This window comes from Phodopus roborovskii, unplaced genomic scaffold (assembly GCF_943737965.1).
Source record: "Phodopus roborovskii unplaced genomic scaffold, PHOROB, whole genome shotgun sequence".
Classification (NCBI taxonomy): Eukaryota; Metazoa; Chordata; class Mammalia; order Rodentia; family Cricetidae; genus Phodopus; species Phodopus roborovskii.
This window is the reverse complement of record NW_026126433.1, coordinates 35,130,898-35,149,690: the sequence shown is the minus strand read 5'-3', so window position 1 is coordinate 35,149,690 and position 18,793 is coordinate 35,130,898. Positions and strand designations below refer to the sequence as shown.

General features: G+C 35.9%; 1 protein-coding gene across 3 annotated transcripts in view; it reads right to left on the bottom strand.

The window, feature by feature from the left end:
- Kifap3 (kinesin associated protein 3) overlaps window positions 1-18,793 on the bottom strand; it is a 126,645-nt gene that overhangs the window by 74,441 nt on the left and 33,411 nt on the right. For all 3 annotated transcript variants that reach the window (XM_051186126.1, XM_051186124.1, XM_051186125.1), the window contains exons 9-10: window positions 12,818-12,996; window positions 8,360-8,522 (exon numbers count right to left, since the gene is read on the bottom strand). In XM_051186126.1, the coding sequence (XP_051042083.1) occupies window positions 8,360-8,522; window positions 12,818-12,996 (342 nt within the window). The remainder of the gene's footprint in view (window positions 1-8,359; window positions 8,523-12,817; window positions 12,997-18,793) is intronic.

Here is an 18,793-nt window from a genome sequence, read left to right as displayed (position 1 = left end):
GTTGAAAGCATCAGAATATTATTACCAGGATGAAAACCCTTGAGAAATTAATTTGGAATTCATTTAAAAAATATACAATTCAAGTAAGTTCAGTTGTCAGTTTCCCAAACCTCAGGAGATTAGAAATAACATTCATTATATGAGAGGGAAATTGCTGCTATCCACATTCTCCTGGTACAAAAGAAACGAGACATGATGACCAAGCAGAGGGGTAAGAAAACTATATTAAATGAAACTATGCAACATCTTGAAGCCATTCAGAAAATGAAAATTCTTGAGTATGCTAATAATATTTATAGCCTTGTACTATACATTATCTTCAGAACTGTAAACTTGAATAAAAGATAATGATAGCTATGCATACCCAGCATAGCCAGCACTAAGAAAATGCTTTTGCTGAAACATACCAACTCCTACTCAGCCCATAGGGTAATTAAACACTGGATAAAATGCCTGGTATTTAGTCACTGTCTTAAAGACAACGTCATCAAGAGAATTAGTCAGGAAGCAACTCTATAATAGGATAAGAAGCCAAAGCACTGCTGAATAACTGGGAGCCAACAGGCTACCATTCAAATAAAAACGACTTTCTATGATAATGTGAAATCCCACCTCCACCCACCAGTGCAGAAGTCATCCTGTGGGAACTATGCTACTCTCATGAGACTCTGAGCAGAAACAAGACAGTGATCAACAAGACCATAGCTTGCCGAAGATTACTTATTTATGTATATCCCTTCCCTTTTCCTAATTTTCTCTTTCCAAATATGCACTTAGGATCACCAAACCCCTTTATCTTTCCTTCCCATCTCTTCCTGCTTTCACCACCAACCCTCAGATCAGTCAGTTGCCTAAAACTCCAGTAATGTCACTTGAACACAGTCACTTCAGTTCATGCTTTTAATCACACCATTTCCACTTTAATAGCACACACAAGTAATTGATTTTTAAAGACTCATTACAAATTGAAAGGCTATATCACCCTAAAAACCAGACATTGAAACCTAGTCTTCAGTGTGAAGATGTTCCAGGGTGGGACTCTTGGGAGGAGAATATGTCACTAAGTGCACTAAGAGCACTAAGTCACTAAGAGCACTGTCTGGGATGAAAGCTAACAGGGATGTAGAGTAACATGTGGGTAAAGCCTCCAGTGTGGTCTTCCTGCCCGCACACCAGTCAGGCACACATTTCTGTGAGAACTGACCTCCCCAGAGTGAAGGACACCAGGTGAGAGATCACAGCACTCGGTTTTAGGGTAATAATCACAATCACAAAGATACACTGAAGAAAGCAAAACATAAAGTTGCTCATGTCTCACTTTCCCCAAACACAAGCAAAGCAGCATTCAAGGAAACATCTTACACTTGTGGAAGAAAGGGAATTCACTCTAGACCTTAAAGCAAGAACCTATACCATGTGAATGCACAGTGAAACACAGCACTGAACAGAATTCCATGACTGGTGTCCCTAGGCCAATGGCTTTAAATAGACTCTCTGGACTATGTATGCCTTGGCAATCAGCAGATTGCTCTACTGTCCTTTCCTGGACTTTGTGCCATAGAACAGAGAATGGCTTTTTTTTCTGGAGGGCAGAGAAGTAAATGAAGCATAGATCAATGCTAAGTGAGTAAAACCCAGCATCAGTGGATCCAAACAGTCCTTGGCCCCAGGCTGATGTCTACAGAGCCTCTAAACCTGCCTGTTGGCATGGCATAATGAGACCCAAGTCTCCAATGAGACAGAATTGTATTCTAGCTGTCATCGCCTGTGGCTAGCTACAGAAGTCTTAGGTTGGGTTCTGGTCACACAATGGTCCCAACAGGCTCTGGGTCCAGGTGTAATCTAGCACTGTAGTGTAGGTGATCAGGAGACTGTCAGCTTCATATGGTCTCTAAACCCAGGCATCATAGCAGAAAGAATGTCTACTTGAGAGGAGGAGAAGCAGCAAACAGATACCACTCTTACTTCTGAGTTTAGGATCAGTCCTTTCATGTTAAGTACCAAGTAAAATCCCGCTGTTCCTAAACACAGGAAATGAATAAAAATGAAAATTTTTATCTTCCTTGGCTCCGATAAAGGCTTGAAGTAGTAAATTATGTTTTTAAAGCACTCATGCACTTCATCTTAAACAACACAGCAAGTTCACACTTAAGACAAACTTGGCTTTGGGTTTGGTTTCTACAGCAGAAACAATGAAGGCACAACCAGGTATTGACACATTGCTAACTTGTACTTAGGGCACCATCTAGTGGTGACATAGCAATAGTGACCACAGGGTTACAGACAAAAAGCACCCTGTCTTAGTGAACAGATGACAGGGAATGGCTTTTATCTAATGGTTAAGAGCATAAGCATTCATGCTATTCCAACAAATATCAGCAAATTTCAGAAACCTACTTTCCCACCACCAACACACGGTAAGGATTAAGCAACTGGTGTTTATGAACTCATGGAAAACTTAAAATTGCTATTCTCTGAGAATTCAAATTCAAGTAAACAGAAAGAGATCTGTAAGAACATATAAGGCCATAAGCAGGGGGAATAAAGCAACAAAATCCAAACAAATCCTTGAGCTAGAAAGCATGCTAAATGACATGAAAAATGTGACAGAAGCATCAACAGCAAAACAGATCCAAGTACAAAGACAGGCTATGTGAAGACACAGTCATAGGAGTGAACAAAGGGTGACAATGAACTTAAGATATCTCAGAAGAGCAGCTGCTGGGGCTACCAGACTAAAACAGACTTGAGCAGCCAGAGCAGCAGAAAGTTTATTCAAAGGCAATAACAGAAAACCTCTAAACCTAGAAACAAATTCAAATAGCTAAATACAGAAGGGTCAAAGACTACAATTTCACATCAACTACATATAATATACACAAAGCATAAGCAAGCTTCTAAGTTTAAAGACAGGCTTCTTACAGAAGCCGGATAAGAGAAACAAACATATTCAAAGGTATCCCAAGTTATATGACAGCAGGCTTACAGCAAGATTCACACAGACAAAGCAGAAGAAGACAACATGGAAATTTTATGGTATTACAAGAAAGAAAGCCCAATAAAATAATAACTATGTTAGCATGTTAAGAGAGAAGAAATATTAAAAAGAAGTTAATTAGAATACAAGAAATTCAAAATGCAGGGAGGGTTGAAATACAAGCATATTTGAAAATAAGACAGGAATATCGAAGGAAAAAAAATCCCCAAACAAGGTATATAATGGCTATAGGTGATCCTGTCATGAATAATGACATTAAATTTAACCAATTAAATTCTCCAAGTATAACAAAGAGCAACAATGGCATTCACTTTTTTGTGTGTGTACAAGTGTTTCATCTGTGTGGGCGTGTGTGTCTGGTACCTACAGAGGTCAGAAAAGAGCATTAGATCCCCTGGGACTGGAGTTTCAGATGCTTGTAAGCCATCTGGGAATTTAATTGAGTTCTTTGTAAGAGCAAGAAGTGCTGCTCTCAGTTGCAGGGCCAACTCTCTAGCCCCAACAATGGACTTTTAGAAAAAGGCACAATTAAGGCTCTCAAGATAAGCTCAGTGGGTAAAGGCACTGTCACTGAGCCTGACAGCTTGAGTTCAATCCCTGGGTTCTACCTGGTAGAAGGAAAGAACCAATGCCTGTAAGATGTCGTCTGATCAGCATAGGCACAATGTGGAAAGCATATGCACATCCTACCACAAGTGCATGTGTGTGCATACATGCATACTTACATATATGCTAAAAAACATGCAATAAAAATGGAGAGGTTCAATTATAAGATGATTACCTCCAAGGACACATATGTACTAAAAAGCTAAGAGGAAAAGATGGATATATCACACAAATGGGTTCTTTTTTTTTTTTTAAAGACATAAAGGGCACTTTATTTTTGATATTACAAAAAAGACATTACAGGATGTTTAATTGTTTTTAAAAACAGATTTAAATGTTTAAATTTTTAAGGTTACAGAATATTTGTGCTTTTTTTAAACACAAATGGGTTATATAAAGGAGTTATTCTAGCACCTATGTTTATATCAGAAGAGGTAATTTTAATCAAAAGCAGTAAAGACAAGCATGGAAAGTCATTCTATAATGATAAGGGAATTAACTGTAGAAGGAGGGAAACAATCAGAAACACGTGCATCTAACACTGAAAGAACACATAATGCAATCATAGAGCAGCTTACCACTCACAGAGACAAAAAAGCCAATATAGAGTCACAAGAGTTAACCTCTGCCTGACAACTAATGGGCCTAAAAGACATCTATGAAACATGTCATGTCACCCAAGAGCTGCAAAATCCATATACTTCTCAACGACACCTGTAACACTCCAGAACAGATCATAGGGTAGGTAGGACACAAAACAAACCTTTACAAATTAAAAAAAAAATTAAAATAGCAGTCTCTTATTCCATCACAATGTACTAAAACTAGAAGTCAGTAACAAGAGAAACCATACAAACACATAGAAATTTAACATACATAAACAACTAATAAGTCAAGGAAGAAATTAAGAGGGAAATTTAAAATGATTCCAAAAACAAATGTAAATGAACACACAAATGCTGTGGGGCATGGAAGAAGCCCTGCGTGGATGTGTGCTATTGAAATGAGGCAGCCCCATTAAGGACCAAAGCCTGAGCTAGATGAGAAATTGGCAAAATCTTTTCCCCAGGTAAATGGGGCTCAGAGGAATAACACAGTTTTCATCTGGTCTGAGTGTGAATGTTAACATTGTGTTCAGAAAATGTCCACTGACACTCCCAGTCTCTTCCCACCCTACCCAAATACTGTATAGACTGCCTGATCCCAGCTTTTTCTATGTGTGTCTGTGTCTTTTCCTATGATTCCCTTGCTGCCAATCAGGCCAATCCTTTAAACCTTGTAAGATGCAGCAAGAAACCAAAACCCAAAGGATATGGAAAAGCAGTTTAAGAGGGAATTTTTATAGCAATCAATGCCTCTATAAAAAAAAATCAGAATATCTCAAACAACCTATCATTGCATCTCAAGAAGCTAACAACAACAACAACAAAAAAAAAAACCAAAAAGCAAGGATAAATCAAACCAATACAAAAACAGGTCGTTGTAGAAAAAAATAAAATAAATGAAATAATTATTTAAAAATATAAAGGATTAACACAATTAGGAATTGGCTTTATGAAAAGAAAAAAATTACACTCTAGCTGGACAAGAAAAAATGGAGGAAATATTTAAATAGAATTAGAGACAGAAGAGGTATTTTAACTACTACATAGGAATACAAGGAATTGTATTACATTCTTATGAATGATAAATCAACAAATTTGATAACTCAAAAGAATGGACAAATTCTTGGAATGTATGTCTTATCATAATTAAATCATAAAGACAGAGTATTTGAATAGACTAATGATAAGTAGAACCAATCAAAAATAAAGAATATTCTCCCATTAAAAAAATCCCAGAACCATAAGGCTTCACACATTTAGAGAACTAATACCAATTCCTTTCAAACTATTTAAAAAGGAAACTGAAAAAGAAACCCAATGTTACCCTGAGTAGAAACTTGACAAATACACAACATTAAAAAACAACCCCCCCCCACACACACCTCCACCACCTCCAGCTGACCAGTTATAACTCTGGGGAGGAAGCGGTCTTGCACCTCCCCTGGGTAGTACAGTTGATCCTGCTGATGAGGGAGTAGAGGGGTGGGCATCTGAGAATGAGTGTGAGACATCGCCCCCCTCTCCCCACCCCTCATCTGCCATATGGTAGCATGGGTGGGAGAGATTCACCTCACCCCATGCCTGAGGCTGCTGGGAGAGCTGGCCCTGAGGTCATAAGAGCTAGCTAGCTGTTCCTGCCCACACCAGCTTCAGCATTGGGGAGAGTGGTCCCTGCACTTGGCCTGGGCAGCACAGTAGAGTTGGCTCTGATGGTATAAGTGCCAGACAGTCAACCCTGAGGGCTTGAAAGCAGGGGAACTGGCCCTGCCCCTTGCTCATCACTCCAAGGGGTGAGCTAGTCAGGACAATGCTGGAGAGCTCACCCTGGTGGTGAGGATGAGAGCTGGCAGGCTTACCAACACAGCCCAGCACCAGGTTTATGGAATGGCCCACCCAACATACAACCCATCTATGATCTGTGGGAAGGGGCCAGTCCAACAGACCCAAAGCTGCAGGAGCTCCATGACACAGAGCAACAATAGGATGTCCAAGGGTAGTCCCAGTGAGGGTTCAGCATCAATAGTGTAGTAGAAACCAGAGGCCTTGAAACAAACCAATGACTCTTTGCAATGAACACCTACAAGCAAGGATATATGGATAAAACAGTTTACTGAGAGACCCACTGAGGCACACTACAGCTTCCATGACGAGGTTTACTTTTTTAAATTTCCTTTTATTTTTTTTTCTCTTAAATTTTATTTTATGGAGGTTGCAAGGGTAGAGGGCAGATGTGAGAGGACTAGAAAATGAATGAAATTGATATGCATGATATGAAAGACACAAAGTCTAAATAAAAGGAAAGTTAAAACAAACAAACAAGTAACAACAAGTGTCTGGGTAATAATCTAGATGAAAACATATTCCCGACTAAAATATTAATTCACTACCACATAAAAACAATTCACCACCATCAAGAGATATTCATGCCAGAAATGCACACAAATCAATAAGCATGATATACCACATAAATAGAATGAAAAATCTAATTATCTGATTAGACAAAAACCAAAGCACACTAAAACATTTAACAGAACAAAAATACTCTGAGTAAATATGTGTAAGGGCATTATACTTAAATATAATGCAAACCACATACAACAAGCCCATAGATAATATACTGAATGGACAACATATTTCCTTCTAAATTGCAATCATTTGCAAATTATATGATCTCATATGTAGAAAATCTCCAACATTCTACCCCATTTAACTTAATTTTAAAAATTCAACAAATGTCTAATATACAAAATGAACATGTGTGCGTATGTGTATTAGTAGAATTCCTACATAACAAACAAATAGTGAATATAAAAATAGACAAGAATGATGCAACCTTATTTTTTAAAAGGTAAAAAGATACCTGGTAATGAAGTTTAACCAAAATAAGAGAGCTCTATAATATCTATAAAATATTTATGAATGACACTGAAGGACACATATACACACACACATACACAGGAAATAGATTATATGCTCCTGAAATGGGAAAATAATACTGCTAAATACCCATGTTATCCAAAGAATTTTACAGATTCTGTACAATCTTTATCAAAATACCAATGGCATTCTCCACAGAGCTAATACAAATAATATTAAAGTTCATATAAAACCACAAAATGCTGGCCAATCAAAGCAATTTTGAAGAAAATAAAAAGCAGGAGACATTACTTGTTTTCAAAACCTATTATAAAGATACAATAATTTGATAATATGGTTATTGGAATAAAAATAAGACAAAAAAGTAAAATAAAAGAGAGAGCCTAGGAGCAAACCCAAATCTACATGAATGACACTGATTCCCAACAAAAGATTAGAAAAAGACTAGCTCCCCAGTAGATAGCACTAGAGGTAATTATACACGTGCAGAAGAAACTAGACATTTTTAATAATTATATATGAAAATGAACTTAAATGTATTAAAGACTTAAATATAAGACCTCTAACTATGATACTATTGGACAAAATTACAAGAGAAGTATACATTATAATGGAAAATGACCTTTTGGAAAAGGTCCCAGAAGCTTAGGTAAGAAAGCCAAAGTGGATAAGAATATATAAAAATTCCAAGGCTTCTACACAACAGCAGAGTAAAGAGACAATCTATAGAATGGAAAAGTACATTTATAAACTTTTCATTTGATAGAGGAACTTTAAAGTTTCGGTAGTTAGTGAAACAATCCAGTTAAAAATGTGCACCAAACCTAAACAGGTATTTCTTTGAAATGGCAGGTCAGAGCAGCAGGATCAGGAGCTGCTAGTCATGCATTGGCAGTCAGGAAGCAGAGAGTGGGTGGGAAGACCCGCCCACAGTGACTACTTCCTTCAGCAAACCTCACATCTTCCTAAACAACACCAGGGCACCAAGTTTTCAGACACAAGAATCTACGGGGGTATTTCACATCAAACCATACAAAGGAGTAAGTCAAAAGGTTTAACTTTTCTATTCCAGCTCATTCTACACCTAGGAAATGCTGGGATACATTATGCTTTATAAATCTCAGTTTTTTTTTTTTAACTTCAATATGTAGTAATTGAGGAACTTACTAGAGATTATTTTTGCTTAGAAGTCTTTCTACACAAAGTTCAAAAGCTCAGTTTTCCAACAATGCTGGAAATGTCAAGAAACACCATCATAAATGTTAAAGCATACCCAGAAGTGCAGTGAGCTTTGGGAGAAGCCCAACTTGTACCATCTTGTTCCTCAGGCCTGTGTCAAATGAGAGGTTTAATAAAAGGCGGAGGGTGATATTCAGGAGATCTTCATGCTCACAGGGTATCATTTTTACCAGTTTTTCAACAATATCCATCTCCACCTATAGTAAAAAATAAAACACATTTACAACAGATTGTAATGTAAAATAAAAGAGGTACACAGTCTGTTTTATTTGAATGAGTAACTATTTCATAAGTATGTATTAGCTTATATTCTCATACAACCTATAAATCAAACTTTTTTTTTAAACCCTGAAATCAAACTTTTAAGGAGGAATCATAGACTCCAATATCATTCATTCCCTTTCATCATCAACTGGAAAACAAATTGTATTCGATCATTGAAAACACTGTATAATTGAGCATGATCCAGTAACATTCCAGGCTTCTACAAGAATAAACAAGGTTTCATTTGGCTTTCAAGATTTCCTCTGCCTGAAAAGAGTGGACAAATAGAACAAATAACAAATATGCAATGTGATAAACACACAAATGTACAGAAGTCTCTGGAAGCATCATGAAAAAACATCATTAATGTATCAAGAAGAGATGACTTCAAATTAAGAACAAAGTCTTAATGGGTATGAGTTTGTTTCTGGTTAAGAAAAGCACTGTAAATACAGGCCAAAAGCAGCTAGTAGAGAGGCAATACTTAGAGAATCATAAGTGTTTTGCTATGAGCACAGGATAAAGTGGATAGAGATTAGGAGAAACGTACACAAACCTTAGATTATGGAGGTTCATAGTTTGTCTGGGGAAATCAATCTTATCTTATACATAGCATATTTTTCTTTGCAATTTTAAGATCAAAGGGTGATAGTTCAGAGAAGTTCTTTGGCATGGAACCCCCATGAAATCAAGGTTACAGATGATAGTCAAAGACCAGTGTTATAAGAAGGTATACACATAAGAAAAGAGGCCTTAGGCCCTTTCCCTACACAGTCAATAAGGTATTTGTTGATGCCTTTAACGAAGACCGGTAAATATAAATACAAGCCTGGGACATTGAATGTAAAACATCAGTTTTTGTTATATTTAATTCAAATGATTTTGAAATCGTATGAAAATCAGGAGTGACCCTGAACTACAAGAATTGGCTAAAATTTTGGATTGAGGATCAGTTATAGAATCTAGTAGAACTAATCTGGCCTGCCATCTTTCTTTCTTTCTCTTTTTAAACACTATATATATATATATATATATATATATATATATATATATGTTTTGAAAAAACAAACAAGTACTCCTGCCACTATATATCCCTAACCAATTACATTTTTAAATAACTAAAAAAATAAAACTTCAGACTATTTCATGATCCATGAAATTAAAAATTGAGTTCCCTCGGGTTTCACTGGGAGAGATCTACATGTATTAGTTTACAGTCTATGGCTCCCCCAATGGCCAATGCAACAGAGACAGACTATATGATATACACAGTATAAAATATCAGCTGCCATTTGAAGCAAAGCTTTGCTGACATCTACTCTAGAAAATTATAGCACCTGTATTAAGAGAAGTTACAAACAGAATTACCACTATCTTCCTGGCAATGGAAGTACTATTTTTTTTTTTTTTAAGTAGCAACCAGAAAAACATGGTTGTAAAAATACCTCATGTCTACAATGAGAAATCTCATAGATTTTAGAGAAAAATGAAATATTTATAAATATCATGAACCAAACTATTGGGCAGACACTAGACACTAAAATGAACATGGAGATATAAATAATAAACAGAGCAATTCGAAAAAAAAATAACTTGAGGCTCTGCACTACCTGACTTCAAAGCTTACAAAGCATCAATTACAAATACTCTATATGCATAAAAAAAAAGAAAACAAAGCATCAATAACACACACACACACACACACACACGTACAGGCACTGGAATGTAGTGGGAAATCTTTAATAGACTCATAGATATATACTTAATTGCCTTATAATATAGTGCAAAAGCAATTTCAATAACAATATAAAGAGAATTTAATGATGAAAAAGCATCTTTTAACACCAGATCTGAAACAAGACTGAAGATGACATCAAAAGCAATTTTTTTTCTTTTTTCTTTTGGTTTTTTGAGTCAGGGGTTCTCTGTATTGATTTGGAACTTGTCCTGGAACTAGCTCTGTAGACAGGCTGGCCTCAAACTCACAGGCTCACCTCTACCTCCCAAGTGCTAGGATTAAAGGCATGTACCACCAATGCCTATAAGAAGATTTTTATTTTATGTGTATGTGAGTGCCTGCCTGCTTGTCTGTATGAGAATGAAATGCATGTAAGATGCCTACAGAGGTGGTCAGAGCCCCTGGAACTGGAGCATCAGGTTGTTAGCTTCTCAGTATCAATGCTGGGAAGGAAATGATGGCCCTTTGCAAAAACAGCACCTGTGTTGTTGGTTTGTATTTTGAGACAGAGTTTCTCTGTGTAGCTCTTGCTGTCCTGGAGCATGCTCTGCAAACCAGGCTGGCCTCAAACTCACAAAGATTCTCCTACTGGGTTTAAAGGTGTGCACCACCACCCAGAGCATGTGTTCTTAACCCCAAAAGCACATCTTGACATATACTTCATACCATATTCTAACTTAACTCAAAACAAAATGACCAGACTCAAACAACCACAAATCTTCTTGAAGACTGTTCTTGTGAATTAAATGAAGATTGCTTCAATACAATGCATTAAGAGCATTTTTATATGCTAGACATCACCAGAATTAAAAACTTCATGGGAGAATGAAAAAGATAAGCTACAGAAAAGAGTAAAAAACATAGAACATATAACTGATATAAGCTTTGTGTCCAAAATATATAATAAAATTGAGTCATTAGTAAAAACCAGTAAGTCCATACAACTTACATCCTCTTACATTGCTCTTAAAACACCTGCTAACTGATTCACTCATATTACATAAATGAGATGGCAGGTTAATATAATTATATCTTTACTTTATGATAATTATTATATAACAACACCAATTAAAATGATTTTAAGGTAAAAGAAAGTTTACCTCAAAACATATGAGGATATATAAATTTACCTTAAAATACACCAAGAATATATAAATTTACATTAAAATACATGACGAACATATAAGTCCATCAAAAATACACATGGGGAAGGTGAGATTATTGTTAGTACCTTCCAAGCTGAGAAGCTTTGATGGCAGCTTGGGGAGAAAGAATCAGTTTTCTTAAGGGATGTAGCCCTGAGTGACTGGCCATGTTCTAGTATGTCATCCTACACCATGCTCATACCGGTAGCACTAAAGGGACACAATAGACTTAAAAACAAAAAGAAAAGGAGTTCATGAAGTTGGGAAGGAAAGTGGGGTGTGGGAGCAGGGGAGAAATTGAAGAGAATGTGGGTCAGATTTGATCAAAACACATTATATAAAGACATGAAATTCTCAATTAAGTCATTAAAAATTGTTCTTAGTCTTGCTTAAAAACAAAAATAATGGGATTAGGAGTACACACCTGCAATCCAGCACTTTTGAGGTGAAGGCAGAAGATCAGTAGTTCAAGACCAAGCTTGCTACTTAAGTTTGAGGAAAGCCTGAGATAAATGACACCTTTTCTCAAAAGAACCCCCAAACCAACCAACTAAACAATAACAACAAAATAAAGATTAAATTCCATCCTGCCTCCCACCCCCCAGAGGAAGCAAAGAACAAACAGATATGTAAAGCTGCCTCTACAGTCACATTTAAGGGCAATACTTAGTGTCTGTGATCCTTTGCTATCTCAGGGTAAAATCAGGAAGCTAAAGAGACTACATGTAGTCATGCATGTACTGTCTAACTGAGTTCTAAAATACCAATTCCATAAGATGCTATCACATATAGGGGCACTTCTCCCACACAAAACTGAAACATGTTTGTCTAAAGTAAAATTCTGAATTCTCATAGGATTAAACACTTCTCATAACTCTGGATGAGAAATTAACTTTGCCAAACCTCATTCTTTCCTTCCCCTCAAAAAAATGACGTTTGATGAGATGCACTGATTTCTATCTTCTGAGTCAATGATAGTACTGAATTTAAATGTAAATCAAACACTAATGCTGGAATCATGTTGGTAGCTTAACCACTCCAGGACCATCATACTAAAATATAAACATTTGGGCTAAATTGAATGCACTAAAAACAAAAATGTAAGAGGTAAAATAGTTTAACACCAAATGAACCTGAAGTTTAAGCTATCATTTTTAAGATATCATGTATATCTATTTTATGGCATATTTAAAGCACTTTTTACCTAGAAAACATCAATTATCTAGAATGATAATGATATTGGCTGCTGTTATCTTAGTAGAGGTAGAAAATGTTTATGCTTTATCAGAATACATTAACTTAAAAACAGCTAATATAGACCATTTGAAAGAGCTTTGTACATTACCATGTCATTTTTATTCTCCATAAAAATACTGAGTTTCTTTAAGAATGATACAACTAGAATGAGCAACTCAAAATTGTCCCGATCAAGAGCCTTCACCAACATGTGGACTATGTTCTTGTTCCTCATCTTCAGTTCTGTGCGTGTGTCCTCAGCAAGATTCAGAAGTAAATAAAGAGCAACTAGGACAGAAAACACATGAAAGGTGAATGACTGGCATAATCAATAATGGTATAAATCACTTCTCCTTACCAAGGTCATGGACACAGTTCTAAAAAAGTTCTATATTCTTTTAAAATTTTTAACATAATTAAAACATTCAAGCTTTATCAAGCAAATGTTCCTTTAATTGCTCTACTTTATTATAGTTTTAGTTAGCACACCATATAGTACCTTCATTGGCATTTTCTTATGTCTTTTGTGTTTGTTAATTCCCCTCTGTGCCATACCCAACCCTCCTTGTGCTTTTCCTTCCCCAGGAGCCTCATTTCTGCTTCCACGTCACATGTGTCCTATGAACATTATATTCTTATGAAGCTGAGTTCATAAAAATAAATCTAATGGATCACACTCTCCAGGAGCTTAGAGCTCAACAGTAACTAAATGGCAATTAAAGATGTATAAATCAGCAAATAATAAACAGGTGAAATAACTTTATACATACAGAAATAAGGAAAGATATCATTAAACAAAATTTCAATCTCCAGCAGTTACTGTGAGACTTGCTATACCCACATTTGAGAGTACAAAAGTATCTATTTCTCACATTCAAACTCCTATTAGTCACTACAAGAGTCAAGAAGTATAACTGTTATGTCAGATGGAGCAAAGGGAAAACTCTACTAGTTCTAAATAAAATTCCCTTTAAACGCTTAGAATAAAGATGTCAGTTTCCTATAGTAACTCAAGACTCTTCCCTTCTGAAAGTGAGAATTATACGGTATGTTGATAGGAAGTTTCACAGCAACATTTGAAAGATCTTTTTCTGTCAAAATTATGTAGGCTATTGATGATTATAATCCTTTTGCCTTCTCTTTAAGGTCTGAATGTTACTCGTTTTTCTAACATTTCATGTAATGATTCTGTCTGTTTACACAGGGATTCACCATTAGCCAAGCTGACTCTGAACTTGTCATCTTCCCATGTAAACTTCCCCAATGCTAGAGTCATTGGCATATATCACCTTCCCCAGCCCTCTTTCATCCACCTTGAAACCTTAATGCAAAGAAGATGGAATATATGCATATGCTTAAATATATTAATTAAGTTGATAAACATCTATTTAGCAAATACTTGCAATAGAAAGGCAAATTATTTTTGCCTGTATGACAGCTATTATGCTACTTGACAAAAGTGAATAACTCATTTTAATTCTAAAATATTTATGAGCAAAATAGCATAAACATCTCATAGATGGAAAAATTAGACATATATAATAACTTCAGTAACTTTTCCCGTCTACACAGGTAGGAGGCAACAGAATTAAATGAAAACACAAGCCCAGCAGAGTCTCAAGCTTAGTCATTTACACTGCTGGATCATGCCAAGCTTCCATGTAAGATAATCTAAGACTATAAAAAGTTGTGTTGAAAGCATGTAGAAGCCTTCTGTGAATGGCCAATGTAGACATAGTGAGTTGACCAGTGGCTACCTAAAATTTAGTTGGACCTCAGCATTGGGCTTTATTTGGAATAGAAATTTTGTAACTGTAGTAGATAAAATGAAGCAATAATGAATTTTAGGGAAAACTCTTAATCCAGTGGCTGAAATCCTAGTTGAAGATGGAAGCAGACACTGGAGTGATTAACAAGAAGCCAGGAAGTATCAGACAACTAAGAGATATCAAAATGACAAAGAGGTAATACCAATCTTCTGCAGAACCAACAGAAGAAACATGGTCCTGAGATCACTTTGATTTTTGACCTTCAAAATTGTGACAGGATAATTTTCATGGTTTTAAAAGAGCCACTCTGAACTACTTCATTATAGTAGGCATTGGTTTTAAATTGTCATAGAAACAAACAACAAAAGACTAAAATACACAGACTAAAGTTTTCACAATGCCAGACATCAAACAATGAAGTATAGTAATTTACTAAGTGGTAGGAAACAAGGGAAATAGTCACGTGACTGCCTAGTACATTGTCTGGGCAGTGTCTGTATCACCACATAAGGAAAAAACCTAGGCAGAACTTGACCAATCTCTGAGCAAAGCAGATGGACTGAAGGGTCTGATGGAAGCCAAAAGTTCACAGAAAAGAATCAAACCTGGATTCTACAGAAAAGCAGCCAGTGTTCATTAAGCCAGTTCTCTAGTCCTAATAGGGTAAATTTTCAACCTAGAATTCCAACATCATCAGAGTACAAGGAAATGTTGTCTCTAGAATTCCAAACCCCATGGAAATGCTTAAAAAGAATGACAACGGTATTTTCAACTGTCAAAAGATTAAAAAAAAATAAGCATCTTTAACAGTGAACCTTGACTTACAAAGAATATTAAAAGAAATCCCTTTGATAGACGTTAAGAGGAGACAAGGAATACTATATGCCCACAAATAAAATCAATGCAAATGATTACTATAACATTCATGTTTAAACTCATTTCTGTATTATAAAATGTCATAAGCTAAATTTCAATAAAAATATATATATAGGATTTATAATGTAACAGATTTTCCAGTTGGAAGGAGGAGAGGAAAGTGTTTTTTGTTTGCTTGCTTTTATGTTCTGAGATAGAGCCTTGCTTAAGTAGCCCAGGTTGACCTTAAATCTGTTATCTTCCTGCAGCCCCCTCCTAAGAGGTAGGATTACAAGTACCTGCCACCACATGCAGGCAGAAAAAAAATAGTTTTATCACTAAACATAAAATGAAATATCACTTGACATAAAACTTAATTTGAGACAAGTTAATGATATATACTTGAACAGAGATGACTTTAAACAAATGGTCAATTTCTCATTGGCATTTACAGGAGCCTCACTGAATACAGCAGGCTGAAGATCCAAGCGTACATACAACCTTCACTGAGAAAGATTATATCCCACACCATAAAATAAGTCTCAGTAAGTCTCAGAGGAGTGAATGCACATAAAGCATTTTCTCTGATGATAGTGAAATTAGATATCAATGACACTAAGATCTCTGGAAAATCCCCACTTATCTGGACAAAATGACACTGTGTAAATAACCTATGGGTTAAAAACAACCCCCCAAATGGAAATTAATCTTAACTAAATAAAATTATAAATGAAAACAAAACATATGAAAATATGTGGGTTACCGTCAGATGGAACTTTTGTGTTCTAGAACGAAACTCTTAAACAAATGACCTCAGCTTCCATATAACAACAACAAAATGGAACAAATTAAAGCTCAAATAAGCTAAAGAAATGATCATCTTGTGCTGCAGTCTTTAAATAACTGCTTTGAAAACAACTGTTTTAAAGTGATTTTCACACATTTGATACCCTACACATCTGACTAGAAACATGTACTTTGCATATCATGCAAAGTTAACCAAGTTAAAAACAGGTAAAGTTCATTCAAGCAAAGTAGTGAAGAGCTATTTCTCAGCACAATGCATCTGCAGCAGCCATATGTAGCTAAAGGAGAGATAGTAATAGTGGCTTCATCAGTTAATCTGAGCTAACAGCACAGTGGGCCATAACATGCCCTGTTTCCCTCTGGCCATAGGAAAGGATAAATAGCCTGAGATAACTCTAAGGATTAAAAGATTCTAGAAGCCACAGCACCTGTATGAGAAAGTGAGACAACTCATACATGAAAACTATGTAAGCCTTTTAAAAACTGATATTTGTAAGTCTGTACCCAATTACTTATTTTTTTCAAAGTAGTTTTAATTTTATTGCTATGCTCTTTGTAAAGTCTTCTAGTGAACCATTGTGCATAACTTGATAATTGTGTTTCTGTAAAGTCTTATAAGTAAACTGTTAACATTCTACAGAGTACAGAGTCTGAACAAGGGAACCTAAACATTTTTGAAATGCTAGGATATTACCCACAGAAAAAGGAGAATGGACTTGAGGTAAACCATATATTCTATATTCCATTGCTTAAATTGGACCTAACGGACTTATTGGCACTAACTCCTTGACATCTGTCACTTATCTTCTTCCCTACTGTGGGTCCAAATCGGACCAACCCAGATCAGTCTTTCCCTAGCATTGTGAAACATTAGAGAACAAACCACCAGACGGTTAGTCAACCATGTCTTCAGAAAGTTTTGAGGCAAGTGTGGGGGAGACTGTCAGAACTGAAACAGTCATGGTGGGCATGCAATCCCATCATTAGAAAAGCTAATTTTGAGGCTAGCCTAGACTTTATGATAAGATTTTTCTCAAACCAACAAGATGAAATTGCTTGTGCCAACCTTACAAAAGTAACTAAATGCCAAGAAGTTATGAAAAATGGTTCTTATGTATGGATACTTGGCACCAATGAAACACACTCTAACCTTGATCCTTCCTTGTGTTTTGTATATTATATTTGTTTCAGACATGGAAATGTTCCCCTCAAGATTAAGGAGCTGAGACATGAAGTGGGTAAATGTAGAGTTCTGGCAGGAATGGTGACAGGTTAAAGCCTCAGAAGCAGACTACTGAACAAGGAACCCCAAAGATTTCCTTAGGAATCTCATGCTGAGAGAAGAAGGCAACAGCCACAGGGGAACTTGTTTCTGAGGAGATTTCATACAGTTCTAACAACTTGTCAGATCACCTTACAGAGTGAGACTGAAACCTAGACAAGGATGGGTCAATAGTGGGTTTGACCAAGACTGCTTACATGTGCAAATCCTTGACCCTCTATTTAAACTTTGATTTCTCTTCAGACACCAAAGGCATTCTCTTCCACATGTGACCACAATGAATAAGTCTCTTTCTTTCTGCTTTACACTTAAAACAAAATTATATAAACCCTTTCGTATAATCAGAACATTGTGCTACCAGTAATAAACCACACAAAAGTAATGGACAGAAGAGGACAGGGTGCCAAGAAGACATGCACATATACGGACAAGTGACTTTTTGGCAATGCAATTCAGTCTTTGAGATAAATTAAGTATTTGAAATAAATAGTGCACAAATAATAACACATTCATATGCAAAACAAATAAAGAGCTGATCATTCAAATGTATTTAAAAGGCATCGGCGACTTAACTGCAAACCCAGAAATGACAGAACTTCTAGAACAAAAACAGAAGAGAAAATCATTGTACATCCAGTTAGGGAAGATAATCTAGATGCAATGCCAAACATCATGATCCATAAAAAACTAAACAAATTGTAATTCAGAAAAATAAGAAATTCTGATCTTCAAAAGACATTATTTAGCAAGTGAAAAGATACAATCACATACTGAAAGTCCTTGTAATTCATGTATTTTGTAAAGGTTTGTATAAAACAGATCATACAAGCACATACAGACATATACATACAGAGAACAATCCCACTAAGGAATAAACAAAAGACATGATGAAAGGAGCTTTCAACAAAAGATATGCAGATAGAATTTATGGAGACTCTTGACAGTGTGCAGGTAAATTTAAATCAAAACTACAATGTACTATAAATTAACTAAAATTAATAAGATTGATCATATCAGTCTTTTTCGTTTATTTCTTTCTTCCTTTCTTTCTTTCATTTTTGTTATTGTTTGCTTTTGAACACAGGGATTCTCTATGTAGCCCTGAACTCAAGAGATCTGCCTGCCACTGTCTCCCAAGTGCTAGGATTAAGGGTGTGTACCACCACCACCTAGCTCACATTTTCAATAAAATAATTTGAGACTCTTATATTCTAATGGTGGAGCATTGGGTAGGACTGCAGGGAAACCACTTCTATGTAATGCTAGTCTTCTATGAAGCTAAATATTGCTTACTATGTTATCTCTAGGGATATAAACAGGAATGATGATATCTGCTCTATACAGTTTTATAGATGATTAATCAAAGGAATAT